This window comes from Chaetura pelagica, unplaced genomic scaffold (assembly GCF_000747805.2).
Source record: "Chaetura pelagica isolate M959 unplaced genomic scaffold, ChaPel_1.0 scaffold490, whole genome shotgun sequence".
NCBI classification, from domain to species: domain Eukaryota; kingdom Metazoa; phylum Chordata; class Aves; order Apodiformes; family Apodidae; genus Chaetura; species Chaetura pelagica.
This window is the reverse complement of record NW_009951936.1, coordinates 634,467-652,669: the sequence shown is the minus strand read 5'-3', so window position 1 is coordinate 652,669 and position 18,203 is coordinate 634,467. Positions and strand designations below refer to the sequence as shown.

At 47.4% G+C, this 18,203-nt stretch overlaps 2 protein-coding genes across 2 annotated transcripts in view; one reads left to right on the top strand and one right to left on the bottom strand.

Moving 5' to 3' along the window:
• The first annotated feature begins 3,452 nt into the window (after positions 1-3,452).
• On the top strand, positions 3,453-8,097 carry VTCN1 (V-set domain containing T cell activation inhibitor 1). Its single transcript, XM_009996529.1, has 4 exons — positions 3,453-3,516; positions 5,034-5,381; positions 7,095-7,376; positions 7,976-8,097. Exons 1-4 carry the CDS (start codon positions 3,453-3,455, stop codon positions 8,095-8,097), a joined length of 816 nt encoding a protein of 271 aa, XP_009994831.1.
• Positions 8,098-11,478: 3,381 nt separating this feature from the next.
• Positions 11,479-18,203, bottom strand: part of CTC1 (CTS telomere maintenance complex component 1) — a 15,362-nt gene continuing 8,637 nt past the window's right edge. The window contains exons 10-24 of the mRNA XM_009996518.1: positions 18,179-18,203; positions 17,821-17,947; positions 17,505-17,619; positions 16,701-17,163; positions 16,247-16,336; positions 15,809-15,952; positions 15,466-15,536; positions 14,579-14,688; positions 14,076-14,241; positions 13,742-13,828; positions 13,508-13,667; positions 12,961-13,025; positions 12,550-12,712; positions 12,315-12,441; positions 11,479-11,639 (exon numbers count right to left, since the gene is read on the bottom strand). The exon at positions 18,179-18,203 is cut by the window's right edge and continues 3 nt beyond it. Of these exons, the coding sequence (XP_009994820.1) occupies positions 11,479-11,639; positions 12,315-12,441; positions 12,550-12,712; positions 12,961-13,025; positions 13,508-13,667; positions 13,742-13,828; positions 14,076-14,241; positions 14,579-14,688; positions 15,466-15,536; positions 15,809-15,952; positions 16,247-16,336; positions 16,701-17,163; positions 17,505-17,619; positions 17,821-17,947; positions 18,179-18,203 (2,074 nt within the window). The remainder of the gene's footprint in view (positions 11,640-12,314; positions 12,442-12,549; positions 12,713-12,960; positions 13,026-13,507; positions 13,668-13,741; positions 13,829-14,075; positions 14,242-14,578; positions 14,689-15,465; positions 15,537-15,808; positions 15,953-16,246; positions 16,337-16,700; positions 17,164-17,504; positions 17,620-17,820; positions 17,948-18,178) is intronic.

Sequence of the window (18,203 nt, the reverse complement as noted above, 5' to 3'; positions counted from 1 at the left end):
CTGATAAGAATAATTCCTGGACAAAAGCCTCTGTGGGGTACCTATACGCCTGGCTTCCTCCTTAAGCTTAGCGTACGGCCCCTTATCATTTTGTGATGAATCACTTTGATTTGGGGGGCATTGGTTTCTATATGTGCTATTCAGATTTCTGTTTTGTTTGCCTCTATTCATGACTATCCAGTCACCCCATGATTTCTCTTGTCGCTTAGGAGGAGGAGGGTTCCGGGGTGGCCTAGCAGCCACATCAGTATATGAAGGTTGAGTGGCTTGTCTGAGTGCAGAAGGCTTGCGGGGTTTTCCAGAAATATCTATACCGTACTCCTTGCTGTAATTAGTCAATTTTCTGGCCAAATCAGACCATATCATTCCCTGTATGTTTCCACTTTGGAGTTTTTCTTTAATTTGGATGACTACCTCTTGAAGTAGTACAGGGAGTCCCCTGATTAGAGCATTCAATCTTTGGGGTCTCACTCGGAGTTTCATAGGACTCCTGTCACCTGGTACTAATCTATGTTCATAAATCATTTGAATTACAGCAGCCTTTCGGATGTTTGCCATAAGATCAGAGTTTTCCCCATCCAGTGTCAGTGGCTCTCCTCTGGCAAGGGGATTACTTGAGCCAACATAATAAGCTGCACGCTGAGTTAGACTCCAGGGGTGTGAATCATCATCAGTTGTTAGAATAATTCCGGGTCCCCAGTAATAGTCAGCTTCTTCCTCAGTTAACATAATACGGTCTCCTCCAGTGAGGGACACTCTTATCACATATTCAACTTCCGTCTCAGATGGGAGCCTGCTGTATTGTTTTCTAATACTTGCCAATTCCATTGGAGTGTAAGGTATTTCTTTAATTATTATCTCCTTTCTCCTTGCACCGTCTCTAATTCTATTACCAGGTTAGGTAGCTGATACTCCTTAGCCTACAAAATTGCAGGTAGGAACTCATATGCAAGACCCTTTGTCGTGTTTACTGCGCTAATATAGAAAACAGCATGGAAATTGCAGACAGAATTTTTATTTTTATTTTTCTCTCTGATTATCAGCATTTTGCCTTGGGCCCCCAGAACGTTGCTATAGAATAAGTGCTAGTCCACAAAGGGGACCTAAAAGGGGGTCCTGGATGACCAGCAGCCATTGAGGTCTGGCGTTCACGGTGATTGGTTGGGAAAACTGAGTGTGGAAGAATGAATTGCAGGAGTGTTATGTTGTCACGGGCCGGTACCGGGGGGCTACCAGCTGTCAGGATGTTTCCGCGACTTGTCCCCCCAGTGTGGAGAGGTTTGTAAATGAGCCCGAGGGTCACACGTGGCGTTCGCCTCTCTCAGAGGAACGGCCGCTGCGTTTACTAGAGGGTAGATTAGAGTGCCCTCTCACCTCGCTCACAAATTGTTACTGAGACCAATGTTTAGTTTGCGAATTAATCGGTTTATTAAGGGTTAACACAAACTAAGGCATCAAGGTTCAGGAGAGGTTGGCTGGGTGTGTATCAGAAAAGGGATTCAAAGGCACTATGGTCTATAAAAGGCACAATCCGAAGGAGAGGTGTAAATCAATGGAGAAAAAGGGTAGGAGTTGAGCCCAGTAGAAAAGTTAGAGTGTGTGTGTGTATGTGCTTGTGTGTGTGTGTGTACATTTACCCTCTTTCTGTAGCACAGTTCCCAGGATGCGCTGGCAGGCTCGGCTGGACATCCGCAGGGGTCCAACTTCCCAGTAACCAGGGTGACCCCTCCCTGCAGCAGGCACAGCTCTGGTCCCATTGCAAGTGGCAGACGCAGGCTGGGCAGGCTCCTACTCTGGTCCGGTTCTGTCCAGGCTGGGCAGGCAGGGTCCCTGGGACCGGGCACGATCCCCGCGGAGCGGGCACAGGCGGTGCCCCCCCCTCTCCGTTTCTCCGAGCAGTAGCAGTGGCGTCCAGGCAGGTTCAGGTCCTGCAGTGGGGTCTGTCCCAAGCAGGCAGAGAGAGCGAGCAGAGGAGATCCTACTCTCTTTTTTTATGGATCAGAGACTATTGTTCCAGAAAGTACCACCGTCTGAATTAGCCAATCACCATTGGCCAGGTACATATTCTGTTAGGAGCAGTTTTTAATCTATTGTTTATTTTTCTGCCAGTTATCATAACCCTTGTGCTGCTTCTTTGCTATGCACTTATCTGGTAGGGCAGGAGGCCTGCTCATTCTGTTCTTGAGTGAATCAGTGAAAAGGAGTCACTCTTGCTTTTGCTGGCTTGAAAGGCATTTTTTGTTTAGTCTTATGTGTGGGGAAGAAGATGGACTGTTCCCCACACCAGGCATGAGAGCTGAGGCTGATCATGGCAACCTTAGTTAGATTTATAGCTCTTGACTGAGTTCTTCCTCTGCAATCAGCTCCTTAGAAACTGGTGGAGCTCCTCAAGGAGGTAAATATTATTTAGCATATGCAAGATGCTCAGTATCTCCCCTGGAATAGGAAAGCACAAGGTTGTCCCACAGCGAGCCGAGCTGAAACACCAAATTACTTAGGGTTGAGCAGCACAGCTCCCCTCAGTACCCTGTCAGCCTTGGGGAGGGGGGAAAATCCCCTGTGAGGATCCTCTGTGGCTCTCTGGGCTTCTCCTCTGGCAGTCCTGATCAGTGCTGAGCCCAACAAGCCTGTGCCATCAGGGACTGTGAGTGATCTGATCATGCCAGGATGTACCTGCGAGTTTTAGAGGGGAGCTGCTTCAGGGTTTGGTCCGGTGGGGAGCTGAGGTCACTGCCACAAGCCCCAGTCCCTGTGACAGAACACTCAGAACACATCCCAGCTACACCAGCTGTGCTGGGAGCCAGCACTGACCACGCTGAGGGGTCTGTCCAAGCCAGGGCTACCCTGGAGACGGGCTGTGCTCAGCAAGGCTCAAGCTGTGCTGCTCCATGTTGTGCTGCCTGTCACCTCCTCTGCTGGGCTGCTCTGCCTGTGCTGTGATGTTCTCCTCAGACCCTCATTCAACAAGCCTCTCACCCTTCTGTGCATGGGGCATCCCCAGAACAGCTATTTCACAGACCTGGCCCTGTCTCCAGCTCCCTCTTGCCCCCTGCCTGGCTCGTACCCTGTGTGTCCTGGGCTCAGAGGCCTCTCTCAGGGCTCTGCTCATCTCTCTGGGCAACTGGTCCCTCGCAAATGCCACCAGGGACTGCCCAGTTCACACATGCACTGGGGGGTGCAGGGAGGAGCATCCTCCACTGGGACCCACTGCTTTTTGCCACAGAGAAAAGGCTGGTCTCCTCCTGTCACATCATCCCCCACCTTTGATGGCAAGTGCTCACCCAAATCTTCACTGCTGCTGTGGTCATGGCGGTCATGCACTTCACCTTTGCTCTAGGTCTGTGGCCTCCCTGCCACAACCTCCTTCCTGCCAGCAGCTCTGCAGGTGCTGTTGGGTGTGAAAGGGGGTGGGCTGTGCAATGATGTTGTCCTTTCTTCTTTCCCCAAACAGCATGACCACAGTCACTGTCGTCCTGGCTGCAGCGATTGCCCTGATCATCGGGTTTGGTGTCTCAGGTACACGACTGCTCAGATTTCCTGCTGGTGCCAGCGGGGCACTCCAGTTCTGGGTCTCCATCCTGTGCGTGGGCTGAGGTGGGATGTTGTGTGGAAGTGCCACCTGCCTTTTGGTGAAGGTTCTCTTTGCAATGCCTACATGCCAGAGAGCTGAATTAAAGCTTCACAGGTGACTTCAGTTCTGGCCTTACTCAACAAGGTATCACTCCATGACACTCAGCCACAAGGAGCTGTGCTCTCCTTGGAGACTGTGAGCTCTTGTAGGCTTTAAACATGCAGGGATTTACAGACATACACACACATACATGTGTGCTCAGGGTGGGTCAGAAGACACCAGCTCTTGGCACCCAGAGCTGAGTCAGGAAATCTGTGTTGGCTCTTAATTTCTGTGAAAGCAGCAGTTGTGCACACAGGAGCCCTCATGCTGAGGGGCAGCTCAGGTTTGCTCTGGGAAGCCAATTCCTGGCCTGTGCTTTCACAGAAGAAATTAAGGTGCTTTTTTTGTTTGTTTGGGGTTTTTGTTTGTTTGTTTGTTTGTTTTTTTCCTGTTGGCTTGCTTTTGTTTGTTTGTTTTTGTTAAGTTTGGGGGGTTTTATTGTTAACTCCATCTGCTGCTCCATGGACAGTCAGCTGAGGCAAGGGATGGAGAAGCGTAGCACAGGCTGTGCTGCTGGTGGGGTAGTGCTGTGTTAGCTGAAGTTGCCTTGCAATTGCAGCCTTAAACCTACACACAGAGAAAGTCCTGCACGTTCTGTGCTCCTTCTCCCAGGCGGGAGGAGATAATGGTGTTTATTGTGAAGTCAGGCAGCTTCTGCCAGGATGAGACACATTCCCTTGCTCCCTCAGAAATGAAAACAATCTGCTGCTTTGGTGTTGGCCCAAATGCAGCCTCCTTGGGGTGTGCTGAATTACGATGCTTAGAAAAGGGCTGCACAGGAAAGAGGACCCAGATCTGGAAAGGACCTAATTCTCAAGCTCACTGGCTAAGATTAATCTTGAGAAACCAGCTGCATCCCCAGGGAAGGGAAATGCTGACTTTTCTTAAAAGAAAGAAAACAATTTGGATTCCAGTAAGGGTGAAAGGGCAGCCTCTTGTTTCTCTGCCAGTGTTAGGCCTTGCAATCATATTTATATTGCAGAAAGGGAGGTCCTGACTAAGAAAAGACACAAAAATCACTCTCCTCTGTCAGCTGCAAAGACAAAGATCCCTGACACATATAAGTAAGTAAGAAAACACCTTATGAATTCTTCTCAGAGGAGCCACTTTTTGAAGGATGTTGCCTGCCAGAGAAATGCTCCTGTGCTTTATCTTGGTATATTACAAGCCAGGGTAGGTGACCTTTCCTGGCAGCGTCGGTAGCTGCTGCTGGTGCCCTTGTGATGTGCCGGCGCCCATTGGGCCTTGGGGTTGGTGCCCGACAGTTTTGGGGTTGGTGCCCGACAGATTTGGGCTGGTCTGGCCTTCCTGCCTGCTGACCACCTCCCACGTCTCAGCGTCCCTTGCTCTGTCCCTGCAGGGAAGCGCTCCATCGGCGTGACGGCGCTGCCGTCGGCGGGGAACATCGGCCGGCGCGGGCTCCTGGGCTGCACGTTCCAGCCCGGCGTCCGGCTGGGCAGTGTGGCCATCCGGTGGGCCAAGCTGGGCCACGCCGGGCTGGTTCACGAGTTCAGAGGCGGGAAGGACGAGCTGCGGGAGCAGGAGGCGTCGTTCCGGGGCCGCACGGCGGTGTTTGCAGAGCAGGTGATGGGGGGCAACGCGTCGCTGGAGCTGCGGGACGTGCGGCTCTCCGACGCGGGCACCTACCTGTGCTCCGTCACCACGGCCCGGGGCAGCGGGGCCGCACGCCTGCTCTACAGGACAGGAGGTGAGGGGCAGGGGAAGGGCAGGGGTTTTCCAGAGGCTTCTGTGGCCTTACCTGCTCTTTCCTGTTACAGAAAAGATGGTTGTTGTAACGCCTGCAGTTGTCTTTTTCTCCTTCTGTTTACCTCATGCAGGCTGTCAGCTACTCAGCTGACCACAAAGATCCTCTAAGAGCAGGAGAAGCTAATTGATCTTATAAAGGTGCAGATTTTATAGCTGTTAAAGGTAGCTGCTAAAATGGTAGCTTTTTCTCTGCAGATGGTGACTTTTCTCCAGTCAGAAGTGATGCATAGTAAAAATTACAGCCTATTTAATATATATTTTTTAAACCTTTCCTAATGTATTCAGTTTTTAAAAAATCATAGAATCGCAGAATGGTTTGGATTGGAAGGGACTCTAAAGACCTACTAGATCCAACACCCCTGCATGGGCACTGACACGTCCCACTGGACAGGTTGCTCAGAGCCTGCTCTTCTCCAGACTGAACAATCCCAGCTCTCTCAGCCTGTCCTCACAGGAGAGGTGCTCCAGCCCTGGGATCATCTTTGTGGCCCTCCTCTGGACTTGCTCCAGGAGCTCCATGTCCTTCTTATGTTGGGGGCTCCAGATGACTTTCAGAACAACAAACCACCTAAATCGCAGTTATCTGAACTATTACATATTTGCTGGAGTTAATTGTTCACCTTGTGACTTTGTTCACTTGTGACTTTGTCTCCTGCCTCTCCTGGAAACCTTGTGAATCTGCCTGCTTTGTGTTGCTTGATTTGATGCTAAAAGTAATCTTTGTGAAATGCTGCATTAGATATTATTTCAATTTAAATTGGTGAACCCTGCTCCTAAAAAGCTCTAGTTTCTCATTATATCTGTACAAGTGGGAAATATGATGAATATAGAGACCAAAGCTAACAAAGGTTTATTTGAGGTGGTCTTGGCTTTAAAACACAGCTGAGTTTGCAACAGGCATTAAACATTTGGTTTAATCCAGGGATGTTGGCATAACTCTTGCAGCTAAGATCGCATCTTAGTCTGCTCTCAACCACAGCAGCTACAGATAGAGCTTCCCTTGGCTGGAGCCCCATTTAGCATGAAAGCCACATCTCGGGGCAGGAGATATTGGTCAGGCTCCCTTCTCAGTCAGGGTAGAGGATGAGTCATCTTCCCCTCCCCAGCCCTTCTGATAAGAGCAATCTTTTTTGGCATGCTTCTCCCTGCCAAGAGTAGCAGGTCCCTCCTTTCAGCCACCTGTCTTCAGCAGAGGTGAGCAGAGCCATGCTGGCTGCTGCTCCTGCCCGGGGAATCCAGGCATTTTGCAGAGACACATAAAGTCTCAGGCTGGCCAGGTCCTGAGCCCAGTCTTCTCTGGGAATAAGGGTATCCAGAAGCTCTTGAGAAATGCTTGATTTATGAGCCCAGGACCCAGCCTGTGACTCTTAAGCAGAATTAGTTAGATGCTAAAGATGTGCCAGGACCTCAGCAGATGTCATCAAACTGGACTGCCTTGTCCTAGGAGTCTTTAGATCCCCTGTAGCCACCCCTGTACAGCTCAAGCTGCACAGACCTCTGTCTGAGCCTCCGTGTTTCCTTGCAGCGCTGCAATGCCAAGCAGCAAGTACCCTAGAAATACCTGGAAATGACCAGCAGATGCAGTTGGGTGTTTCATGCCCAGTTCTCAGAGACTTGTCTTTTTCTGACTCTCTTCCTTTTTTCCCTCCCAAAGCCTTCAGCAGCCCCGAGGTGCATGTGGAGAACAGCAGCAGTGGGGAGACTGTGCTGCAGTGTGAAGCGCCGCGCTGGTTCCCTCGCCCCACTGTGCGCTGGACCACCTGCAGTGACACTGGAGAGGACCTGCCTCACGTTGCCCACACCAGCTTCCAGCTGAATGCTGACAACATCACTCTGAAAGTCGTTTCCTTTCTGCACAACATTACTGTCAATGCCACCTACACCTGCGTGATTGAAAACAACATTGCCAAGGCTACAGGCAGCATCCAAGTGACAGGTAGAGTTTAACACCACCCAGAGACCACAAGGGAGAAGGGTTGTAACAGGGCACGTGTGGGTGGGCTCCTGCAGCACCTCTGTCCATCAAGGAAGGGACTCAAATCCGTGGCTGATCTAAGCTTCTCTTTCTGTCCCTGGGATGAGGGAAAGGGTCTGTGTTTAGTCCTGGTGTGTCAGATGTTTTTCACAGTAACAACTGCTCCCCTGGCTCAGGGACAGAACTGCCAGTGAAATGGGAAGGAAGGAAATGTTTCAAAATAATATATTCCTTCAAATGTTAACTAAAATGAAACCAACCAATCAAACCCCCCAATTTTTGACACTTTTAGCCAGTTCAGCTTAGATCCCTTTTGTTTTCCAAAGCAGCGAGCCCCTTTAGCAGTTACTAATGTCAATGTCTTGGACTCCAGGCCATTGTCTTTATTTAAAAGGCCACCTTGTTCTGTATGAGAAAGGTCATAGCTCTTCTACAGCAAGGGCTTCACAGCAGTGGCTCTCCAGCACAAGAGGCAGGGTCTATCAATATTCAGAAAATTTGTTCTACCTTCCCTGCTGTGTTCCCCATTCTGGTAGCTTCTCGTTATTCTTCTGCTACAGATTTCAACATTACAAGGGAGACCAACTTGCAGCTGGTGAACCTGAATGCAGAGTCTGTGTCCTCCTCCCTTTCACCCTGTCACTGGATTCTTCTGCTTCCTCTGTATCTGCTGTCAATATAAAGCCTCTAAAAAACAACCAGAAACACTGCTGGACCTGGAGGTAAGCTTGGAAAGGAAACTCATGTGCACATATGTTCATTATATGTAGGCCTTCTTGCTGAGTTTTGTTACAGCAGTGAACTTATCACAAGCCTGCCAGAATGGGAGAGCATCTTTGCCCTTTTCCCATCCCCAGCTTTAGGTGGGACTAGTGGCTTGTCCTTCCCACAGGCTCTCTTGGCTTCTCCCCTCACCTTCTGCAACTTCAGAGATTCATCTCTTGCATCATTCACTGTCACCTCATAACTTATCCCTGCATTGTATTTTCCTTCCCTCCTTAACCTGAAAGATAGATGTCTTGCTTGCTGCTCTGCACACTTGCTGAACCTTGGCTACAGTCCATGGATGCAAGGCAACATGGCCTTTTTCCTCTCCCTCCCACAAGGCCTGCTGCACTACCAACCTTGCTTTCCTCAGACAACTCCACTGCACCTTCAGTAAATAGTACTTAGCAGGGATAACTGGAAGAGGGATAGAGGGAGATTCTGGCCTGAGCAACCCCATCTAGACCTGGAATAAGGGCTGTAGACAGTCAGAGCACAGGACAACTGCCTTTAGTATTCACCAGCTTCAGCTTTTTAGTGGTAGGCTCTTGAGGTAAACTGGTGATGAAGTGGGGAGCTACAGAAAAACAGCTAAGAGGAGCATCTCTTGTCTTTCCATGCAGAACAGTCACACAGCTACACTGATAGCAAGACACAATTTAAGCTTTCCTCCCTCTCGGGCTGAGAACTTCAAGAGCTTCTCCCAGTTCCAGAGCACGCAGTAGCACAAACATGAAGCCAGCTGATTAATCTCTTCCCCTACAGGATGCTTTCTTTGGCTTCAGAAAGGAACATGATAAGGAGAGTTGCATAAATAAAGGAAAAAATCTGATTGCAGGAACAAGATGTGTTCTTTTGTCTGAAGTAACCCAGTGACCAGAACTGCAGTTGTGGGCAGAAGCTCAAACAAGAAAAGGGTTTCCTGCAATACATATGAGAACTGGTCCTTCACACTCAGAGTACCAAAAGTAAGGACATCTTAATCCCCCCCCAAATAGGTTTGATTTGTACATCTTGTGTCTTGTGATTCTCTTAATGTGCTAACAAAACTGTAAATAAGAGAGCCAATTAATCTATTCAGTCTTTTCGGAAGACTATAATCAAATTCTCCTTCTGGAAAACATGTCGTGAATGGCAAAACATGGATGGATTAGAAAAAAGCTAAGGAGCTTGTCATAAGTGTTCAGTCTTCAGCCTGCCAAAGGCAGTGTCTCTGCAGTCCTATACGAGGACTGATGCCTGCATTTCCCATGTGAAATAAAAGAGGAGCAGGTGAGTAGTAAGCAAAGACTAGCAAATGTGATGAAGAAAAGAGGGAGACTAGTAACATACTACTGGAATCTTCAAATTCAGAAGTAAACACAGTTACTATACATAGATATAGCTAAAGAGACAAATTTGCCATTTTTGTTTTTAGTAAGTCTCTCACCTGGCACTTTCATTTCTGTAGCACTGTGTTACTATGTGACATATCACAGCACTACTTTCAGTTGCACTTTTTAATCAGACTTTGATCTCTTCATCTTGCATCACTTACAGTCAACATTTTCTTCAGGCTGAGACAGTTTATTCGGGGTTTTGTTTGTTTTCTTTGGAGAGGGTAGGGGATAAGCTTCAGCAAAACACGACCATGCAGGTCTCACTCGAAGTTTCATAGGACCCTTCTGGTATTAATTTATGTGCATAAATCATTTGAATTACAGCAGCCTTTTGTATGTTGGCCATAAAATTGGAGTTGTCCCCATCCAGAGTCAATGGCTCTCCTCTGGCAAGGGGATTACTTGTGCCAACAGAAAAAGCTGCACACCGAGTTAGGCTCCAGGGATGCTAACTATCATCAGTCGTTAAAATAATTCCGGGTCCCCAGTAATCGTCAGCTTCTTCCTCACTTAACATAATATGGTCTCCTCCTGTGAGGGACACTCTCATTACATATTCAACTTCACTCTCAGATGGAAGCCTGCTGTATTGTTTTCTAATATTTGCCAATTCCATTGGAGTGCAAGGTATTTCTTTAGTTACTACCTTTTTTTTCCTTGCACCTTTCCTTGCACCACCTGCAGGAAAAAAAAGTTTTACAGCAAAACTTGTGCAGACCTTTGCTTGAAGCTGTTTTGGCAACTTCTTTTAGGATGGAGTGTCAGGATGTTATTGAATGGTGGCAGCTGTCAGGTCTTTTGCCATTGATGCTTTGGACTTAAAAGGGGCCAGCAGGCCTTGAGAGGGAAGAAGATACTTTACATGTGTACAGCATTCATAAAGCCACTGCCTGAAGCTGAATAAACTCAAGTGAAGGGGAAAGGGCAGGGGGGAAGCACTGAAAAAAAACCCCAAACAGAGTTAGCTGTTCAAATTTGCTGCCAGCATTACACCCCAAAAAAGGCATGGAATAGTCGTGCATGGAATTCACTAGGCTACAGAACAAGATGAAGGATGTGGACGCTGTTTTGCCAAACACAAATGCAGAACAATCCACCATCACTGCAAGCAGATGGGAGAGGAATCTCTTCAAATGGCCATCACCCACCTGTTTTATCAGCTAGCCTGGCTTACCACCATGGATACTGGCATGTACTGGTGCAGTCCCCCCTCTTGCTAATCAGGAAGCGATCAGCCAGCCTGGAGCATGCTGTGAAGTTGTATCCCTCTGGTTATGAGGCCCACAAAATATTCAGGCTGCTAGTTAAGCTGCCAAACAATGCCTGTATAATCCTGTGATTTAGTACAGTGATTTAATCTCCAAACAGTAACTTATTAACTCTCCTTCTCTTCTTGGAGGAAGGAAATGCTTTAAACATATAATTTTAATTATTTCAATTGGGTTAATAAGACTTCTCCCTGTGGCAACTGTACACTTTCACATAAGTGATCTGCAAAATGCCTGGCTCTGGCTCCTAAACCAAGGATCTGCATTCTTCCTCACTCCCCAAACAGCAAGTGAACTCTAAATTAAACACCACCTATTTTAGCATTGAACTGTTATTTCAGGAGCTTTATTTAGTAGATACTACCACATAAAATACACACACTGTGTGCCCTAGACCCAAAGCAATGGCTATTATGGAGGAAGTATCAAACATCTCTTCCAAAACATAGCCCAGTATTGCTGGAGACAATGGTTCAGAATGACCATTCAAAGAATTTCGGAAGGCAGAGCAGCTTCTTGATTGCACCCTTCGTGCTGTGCTCACATGTCTGTGCTCCCACTGGAAAGGAGGTTTAAGAAAAGCTCCCACTTCCAGTAGGTATATCTGTGATTCCTCTCCCACTGGGAGAGATGTTAAGCAGTGGTTCCCACTCAGCAGTGACTTGATGTCCTCATAATCCTCCTGCTGTTCAGATGGCTTAAGGTGTCTTGTTCCACTTCCTGCACATTCAGGCACAGTAGGTTCGGCCGAGGTTCCACTTGTGACACAAACTCCACTTCACCACACCGAAAATTTCTCAGCTGCAGTGGAGCTGAAGGGAAGAGATAAACTTGTCACAACTCCATTCAGGGCTTCTGCTCTGCTCTAGCACACAGCTGTAGAAGTTGCTGGGGGAGGGAAGGCCTTGCAGCAGCTGCTTGGCAACTGCTAAACCTCAAAGGACAGCATGATTAATGAATACAGGATGTAAGCATATCTGGGATGGAAGGGCAAAAGGGGGATGCTAATAAAATGTGTTCTCTCCCACCACCACTAACACAAACATACACACGTAAAATCCCCACCTCCTCCCTTACTGATACCTCAGAACAATCACTATCCTGGTTGTTTAGTGGATATATTTTCCTGGAACTGTATCTATACATTTGAACAGAAAAGCTTCAAGTTTTTCAACTACAGTTTAATACTCTTTTTATGCTTCTGTGCAAAGTAAAAAAAGTAATGTATATTGTTGGGTGTTATATAATAGCATTGTCTTGTTGTAGATAGTTACTTTTATAATGTTATTTCTGTATTTTTGTGACCATGGTTCTGCTAAGACTTATCATATCTTAGCTCTATACTACAGAATTCACAATTCCATGGGAATCCTCCAAAGATCTTGCTTTGTGGGCAGTGAAGACAACTCTCCTTCCCTAGCCTGGTGAGACAACTCCTCCCTTCCTTCCCACACTAAATATTACAAAGGCCAACGGTGCTTGCTCACCAGTCTGTGGGATCTTGGAGGCTTTCCTGTCTAGGCTGAAATCCAGCAGGATAGGGCGACAGATAAGAGGACTCCTGCACAGGCTCCTTAGGTAGCAAGCAATGAGATCCTCAGGTTCCTCTACACACTGAGGAAGGAAAGGGTGTGTTGCCAGTGAATTGTAGAGGGAGGCAAGGAGCCACTGGAACACCCACAGCCCAGCACACTGCAATCCCTACCAGAATAATGCACTCACCCCTGTGCCAGTAGCTTCTCCATGTTGGATGGACACTATGCCCCTGCTCTGCACACAGTTCTGCAGAGCTTCCCACTCAAGAAGGCTCAGGCTCAGCATTGCTGCCACATGCTGGTTCCTGCACAGCACCAAAGCTTCACCTGTTCCATCCTCCACCAGCACCCTATGGAGACAGGAGGCACAGATGTGGAGGGAGGTCAAGACAACCCCTAGCTCCCTCACAGAGGTCACATCCCAGACAATGGATGCCAGTAAAGAGGGAGGTTTGTTCACACCTGGGAAGACACAACAACTCTTACCTTTGCTACTCTATCCACACCCCATCCTTGATCGGACTTTCCCCTCCCCTCTGTGGTGTTACTTGTTCTCTCCTCCCCACCTCTTTCCACACCCTATCTCTACGGTGCTTACCGTGCACTGGCTTGCCTCACTCCTATGTGTGATGGACATGGTGGACTCCTTCGGGTGCACCTCCCCTAAAGGAAGAGTAAAGCTACAGCTATGTACGCATGGGTATAGGAGAGAGAGAAGGGGATAAGCAGCTGCTTCTTTTTAACCCTCCCCTAATTGGGTATGAAAAAAAAATTAAACGACTTCCCCGTGTTTCCAATGAGTGTCTTGGGAAGAGTTTGTATTGGGAGAAAAGTCACCTGCTGTATGGTGCTGAACCCCCAAAAGCAGTGAACGTGGGAAAAGCAGAGCATTGAAAGAGCAGGATTCTCCCCATCAATGTCCTCATTTCACCCCCACCCCTAGTTGCCCACCTGCCTGGTCTCAGATACATCTAATCAGTTGCATATTAGAAATGGACCAAAGTGACAAGTCCTTCTCAGACAAGGGAAAAAGATTTTGGAATTGGGATAGGAGATCTTATTTCTTCTACATTGTAGCAAAGGATGTGTTGGAGTAGAAAATCTGCAAAGCTTCTCACAAATTATCTCCATGGAAGTTTAAATACCTCTTTGAAGATGCTGTTGCAAAGTGAGCAAACCCATTGCAGGGACAGAGTCAGTACACAGGACAAGTGGCATAAAATCCGTGCCTGGGGTAGGTTTTGCAGGTGAGGATGCAAGCTGGATAGAAACACTAGTGAGGGGGATGAGGCTTCTCCTGCAAGACTAGAAGACACAGGAATATGAGAGGCTTGACTCTTCTTGGGACACCATAAGGTGGGAACAGACTCTGGACTAACCTGGAAGGAAAAGATAGGTGAGACGCTGGCAGAGATATGACGTTCAAACAGCTGGAGGCAATGTATGTACAATAAACATTATGGAATCTGCAATATGAAAAAACAGATGTCAGAAAGAGCGTGTAGAAACCAAACCTCTCAGTTGTCTTGAGATGGCTGGGCTGACCTTCATCTCCAACACAATAGGAAAGTCATTTGTTGTAAGGGATTGGGAGACACAAAGGTATGGACAAGGGATGAGGTTAAGTCCACAAGAGAGATAAGGAGATGGTTTTGAAGACAGTAAGAGAGGTCAGAGCTGTGGTCTCAATCAGAGCTCTTAAGACAGGGGTACCTTGAGATTCTGCGTTCCAAGTTCTGGAAGAGGATCTTGGCTCCAGGCAGCAACCCCCAGAGATGCTGCAGGTAAGTGGCAGCTATATAGACATCCAGCACAACAGGGGAGCCTGGAGCAACCGAGACGCTGAGCTTCACGCTGTGTTCCCTGGCTAGCAGACTCCCTGAGGAGGCACAGAACCACACACACCATAAGCTCACTCACACGCAGGTAGCACAGCCTGTCACTGCTCTGGACCTGCTAGAGGTGTTTTTCCTCCCATCACAATGAGGCTATTGCTGTTTCACCTCACAGATTTTCCAGATACGGCACTCCCATTCCCATCCCCAACACATGCAGTGTAGTTTCCCAGCCCTCTGACATGTAGTGGGATGCAACATCCTGGCATACTTCCACTATTCTCAGACACAGGAGCACAGATCAGCCAAGTGCACTACCTCTATGAAGCAGAAAGAAGCAAGAATCAATCTGTTGTTACCTGAGAGGCTGTCCAGTCTTACCTTTCTGCTTTCGAAGGTCAGCATTTGCAGATAGCTTCTCATTCTTGGGAGAGGCACACAAGGTCCTCTCCACTATGTCACCAGAGAAAGAAACAAGGGAACCTGTGAAACTGAGAGCAGACCAGGTTTTCTGTCCTGCCTGAAGACAAAGGGAGATGAAGAAGGTCTGACTTCAAGATTGCCACAAAGGACAGAATGGAACGCTGTTGCTTGAGCTCAGTTTCAGGGGAACCTGCCCTTGAGCACCTGAGCTACTAGACTGAAGGCATCTTGCTGCAGTGTATCCCCCTCCCAGGGAAAAGAGGCTCCTTTAACTTAATTTCTGCTTTTTCAAGCTCAGCAGTGAAGAAGAAAAAGGGAGAGACATTATAGCCTTCCTATCTGTTTAACTTCCAATTGTTTTTCTTACCTAGAGGAAGACACCAAGAAAATAAAAACTCAGTTTACCATAAGGCACTGGTGAATATTTTGGTGTGCATGGATATCACCCCAGATTAAACGTGGTTTGAACAGAAAAGCTTCTAACCCTAGTATTTGTTTGAACAAGTTATGCTAAGACTATCAAAAAAGAACAAGAAACCATCACACATTCAGCCTTATTTTCCCTGCTGTGCCAGTTTCCACTTCCGACAGGAATTTAGCAGAGACCTTTGGACCTAGTCCACACCAGTAGTAGCTCAAAGTTTTTTCTGAACACCATTTTGCAGTCTTGTCACTTGAAAGCCTTTTAGCTTTGATAAACAGGATGGGGGGCAGCCTGGATTACTTGCACATAGGAAGATTTCCAAACCATATTCCTAAGGTGGATAATTCATCAGTTTAATGAAGTACTGTCTCACCCATTCCCCAAGACACAGTCACATCTAATTTAGGGCAGACCAACATACCTGTTGCTAAGTACTTCTGGAATGGAGGAAATTCTCTGGTCCATGCCTGTCAACACTGCCCTGGCTGCCAGCTAGAAGTGGGGGAGACACTGCAGTTTATAGCTGTCCTCAGCCAGAGAAGAAAATAGAAGCTCTGCTCTGCTTAGAGCTATGTCAAGCAACAGATGCTTCCTCCTATTAATTCTGAGGCAGGAAAATGTGAAGCCCTGCAGCAGTCTTTGATGGAGCTTAGAGCAGAATGGTCTCATCAACAAGACAATCTGTATGAATAATTTTTTGAGCTAATTCTGGAGAGATATAAAAGTCACCTGTGAAAGTCCAGAGCAATAAAGAACTTGCATACCTGGTGCTCAGGCAGGCAGGAGATCCATGTCTCATGCTTTAAGTGCCAGGTATCTTGGACCGGCAGGCACAAGGGGCAGGATGACCTGCTCAACAATTTTACTGGCACAGGTGGTAACGAGAGCTTGTCAAACACTTCCAAGTCCTGAGAAAAGAGTTAATAAGGCAAGAAAGAAGACTATTATATGAAGAAGAAGAAAGCTATATAGGAAAAAAGGGCCACTGAAAAACAATGTTTTAGAGAGAAAAAAAAATATAAAATAATCCACTCAGCTCAGAGCTGAGAATTTTAACCAAACACAGAACTGGAGAGTTTCTTGACAAGATGGATGGGAATTCCAAACTTTGAAAAGAGCTTAGTCACCCTCTGACTCCTCAACTCCCACATGCAGTTCAACAAAAGTCTCCACGAGGAAGAGCAAGACACACTTTCTCTTACCGAGCAGTGGGGCACAATGAAGTGATACAGTCCATCCAGATGTAGAAATGGAAACCATCGTAGAGACTTCCCCATAAAGAGCAGCAGTGCCTGGCAGGGGAGGGGGAGAGAGAAAAAAAAGAAGTGATGAGAAGTGCTAGGAAAGAATTAGGAAATTAAAAATCCAGCACAAGGAGAGCAAGCCCAACAGAGGATATCTTGATTGAGAAGTAAGGTTAGCACCACCAAGGATATGAGAAGGCAGTGGATGCATTTACAGGAAGATGCCAGGGAGGAGATGGAACTCGCTTGGGGTGCTCCAAGGAAGTTGCCTGTGTCAACATACATCTATACCAAACACAAAAATAACTTTCTCATTGATCAAGAATATAAATACTTCATTGTCACACAGGCTCCTGGAGAAGCCAGCCAGCAGCCTTCTCTAACCACACCCCAAAGCTGCCTCCTGCCTCACTTCTTGCTGTGCCACGCCCTCTTCTCCATCACAGCTCGTCTTCTCCAGCTTTGATAGATTCCTCACTTCTCTGGGGTGGCTCCAGAGCTGAGGTCTGCTCAGCCATAGCACAGTGGCTTGGAAACTGTGCTGCAGCTCCCATCCTTTTCCATCTTCTTCTCTGAGTAGACCATAATTGCGTAACATAAGACCCTCCTTCTGGGTAACCAAGAATAGGCGAGATACACAGCTGGCTCTTCTAGTGTTGTTCTGGGACTCCTGACAGTTCTCATCTCTGTGAGTATCTGGCTCAGGATCCTCCAGTTTCAGCATTTTTGCCTCTTGGGTTTCCAGCTCAGATGTTAAGCTGCCACCATCCTTCTTCCTCCCAGAGGAGCTGTTTCCACCCTCAACATTTTCCTGGATTTGTCCTTCAGCAGCATGGAGAACCTGAACATCCTCTAAGTAGAACTGCACATAGACACTGAAACAACAAAGGGTAGCAGTGAAACACCCTGTTGCTGATGGTGGCTGTCTGAAACAAGCAGTTATCTGAGAAAAGCACTTCCAGCAAGTTCCCCACAGGTATTTAGCAGGAGCAGCAGGGAAGGGGGAAGTGGAAGACAGCTAGCAGGTTGAGTATATTGTGAACAAAATGGAGATGGTGGGCTTGCTGCCAATGAAGTTCTTCTTTTTTGCAAATATCAAAGGACAGTTGCTTTGGCAGTGAAACATTATGTGATAAGCAGCTTTACCACAGTCCAAAACAGTTGTGGAAGTGGAGAGTGCAGATATTTTACTAGTGCAGTGAATAAAGGGACTTACCTGTGTTTTTTCTCCCTCACATGCTCCAGATTTGGCAAGTGCTCCCAGGAGGGAAAATCAGTCTGAAGGAATCTCTCCACTATAAGCTGGTAGTTTTCCACCTGCAAGAGCGATCCTGCAAGCACATCAGAGAAAGGAGCTGAGCTAACAAAAATTGAACATAAACCCAGTAAGCTCCATTTCCTCATTTTAAAGTCACAAGGCCAGGCAGTGTCAGTTCAGCATCTCCATACCAAGCCTCCTCTTCCTTATTTTTGAGCTGAATGGCAGAAAAACAAAAGCTCAGCAATCTCAAATTTAGCTTAGCAAGACATACCTATGAAAGCTGTATGGGCAAAGGGGCTACCATCCTTTTGGGATATCACACAGGGAAGTGTGCTACTCTTGTCCTGCAGCTGGAGGGAACTGCTCCTGGAGGAGACTCTCAGCACACCCAGTAGTACCTGCAACAGAGAGGAAGCTGCAAACAGCATCAAACCCTTCTCATCTTAAAAAACTATAAATCCTAGTGTGTGTAGCAGCAGCCCAAATGCAGCCCGTGCTCAGCACACCACAGGTGAAAACATCAGTTATTCCCTAACAGGAGGGACAGGTGTGCATCAGACACGGTGTTGGATGGCAGGGAGAACTGGGAATTCTCAAGGCACAAACAGTGAAGGAAACAAGGCACTTACTAGGCGGGGCTGGAAACTTCCTGCT

Excerpts from the sequence above, each read along its gene's own strand:
- VTCN1 (XM_009996529.1), top strand. The coding sequence starts at position 3,453 with ATGACCACAGTCACTGTCGTCCTGGCTGCAGCGATTGCCCTGATCATC. Across the intron at positions 3,517-5,033 it reads CATCGGGTTTGGTGTCTCAG|GGAAGCGCTCCATCGGCGTG; the intron begins GTACACGACTGC and ends CTGTCCCTGCAG. Across the intron at positions 7,377-7,975 it reads AGGCAGCATCCAAGTGACAG|ATTTCAACATTACAAGGGAG; the intron begins GTAGAGTTTAAC and ends CTTCTGCTACAG.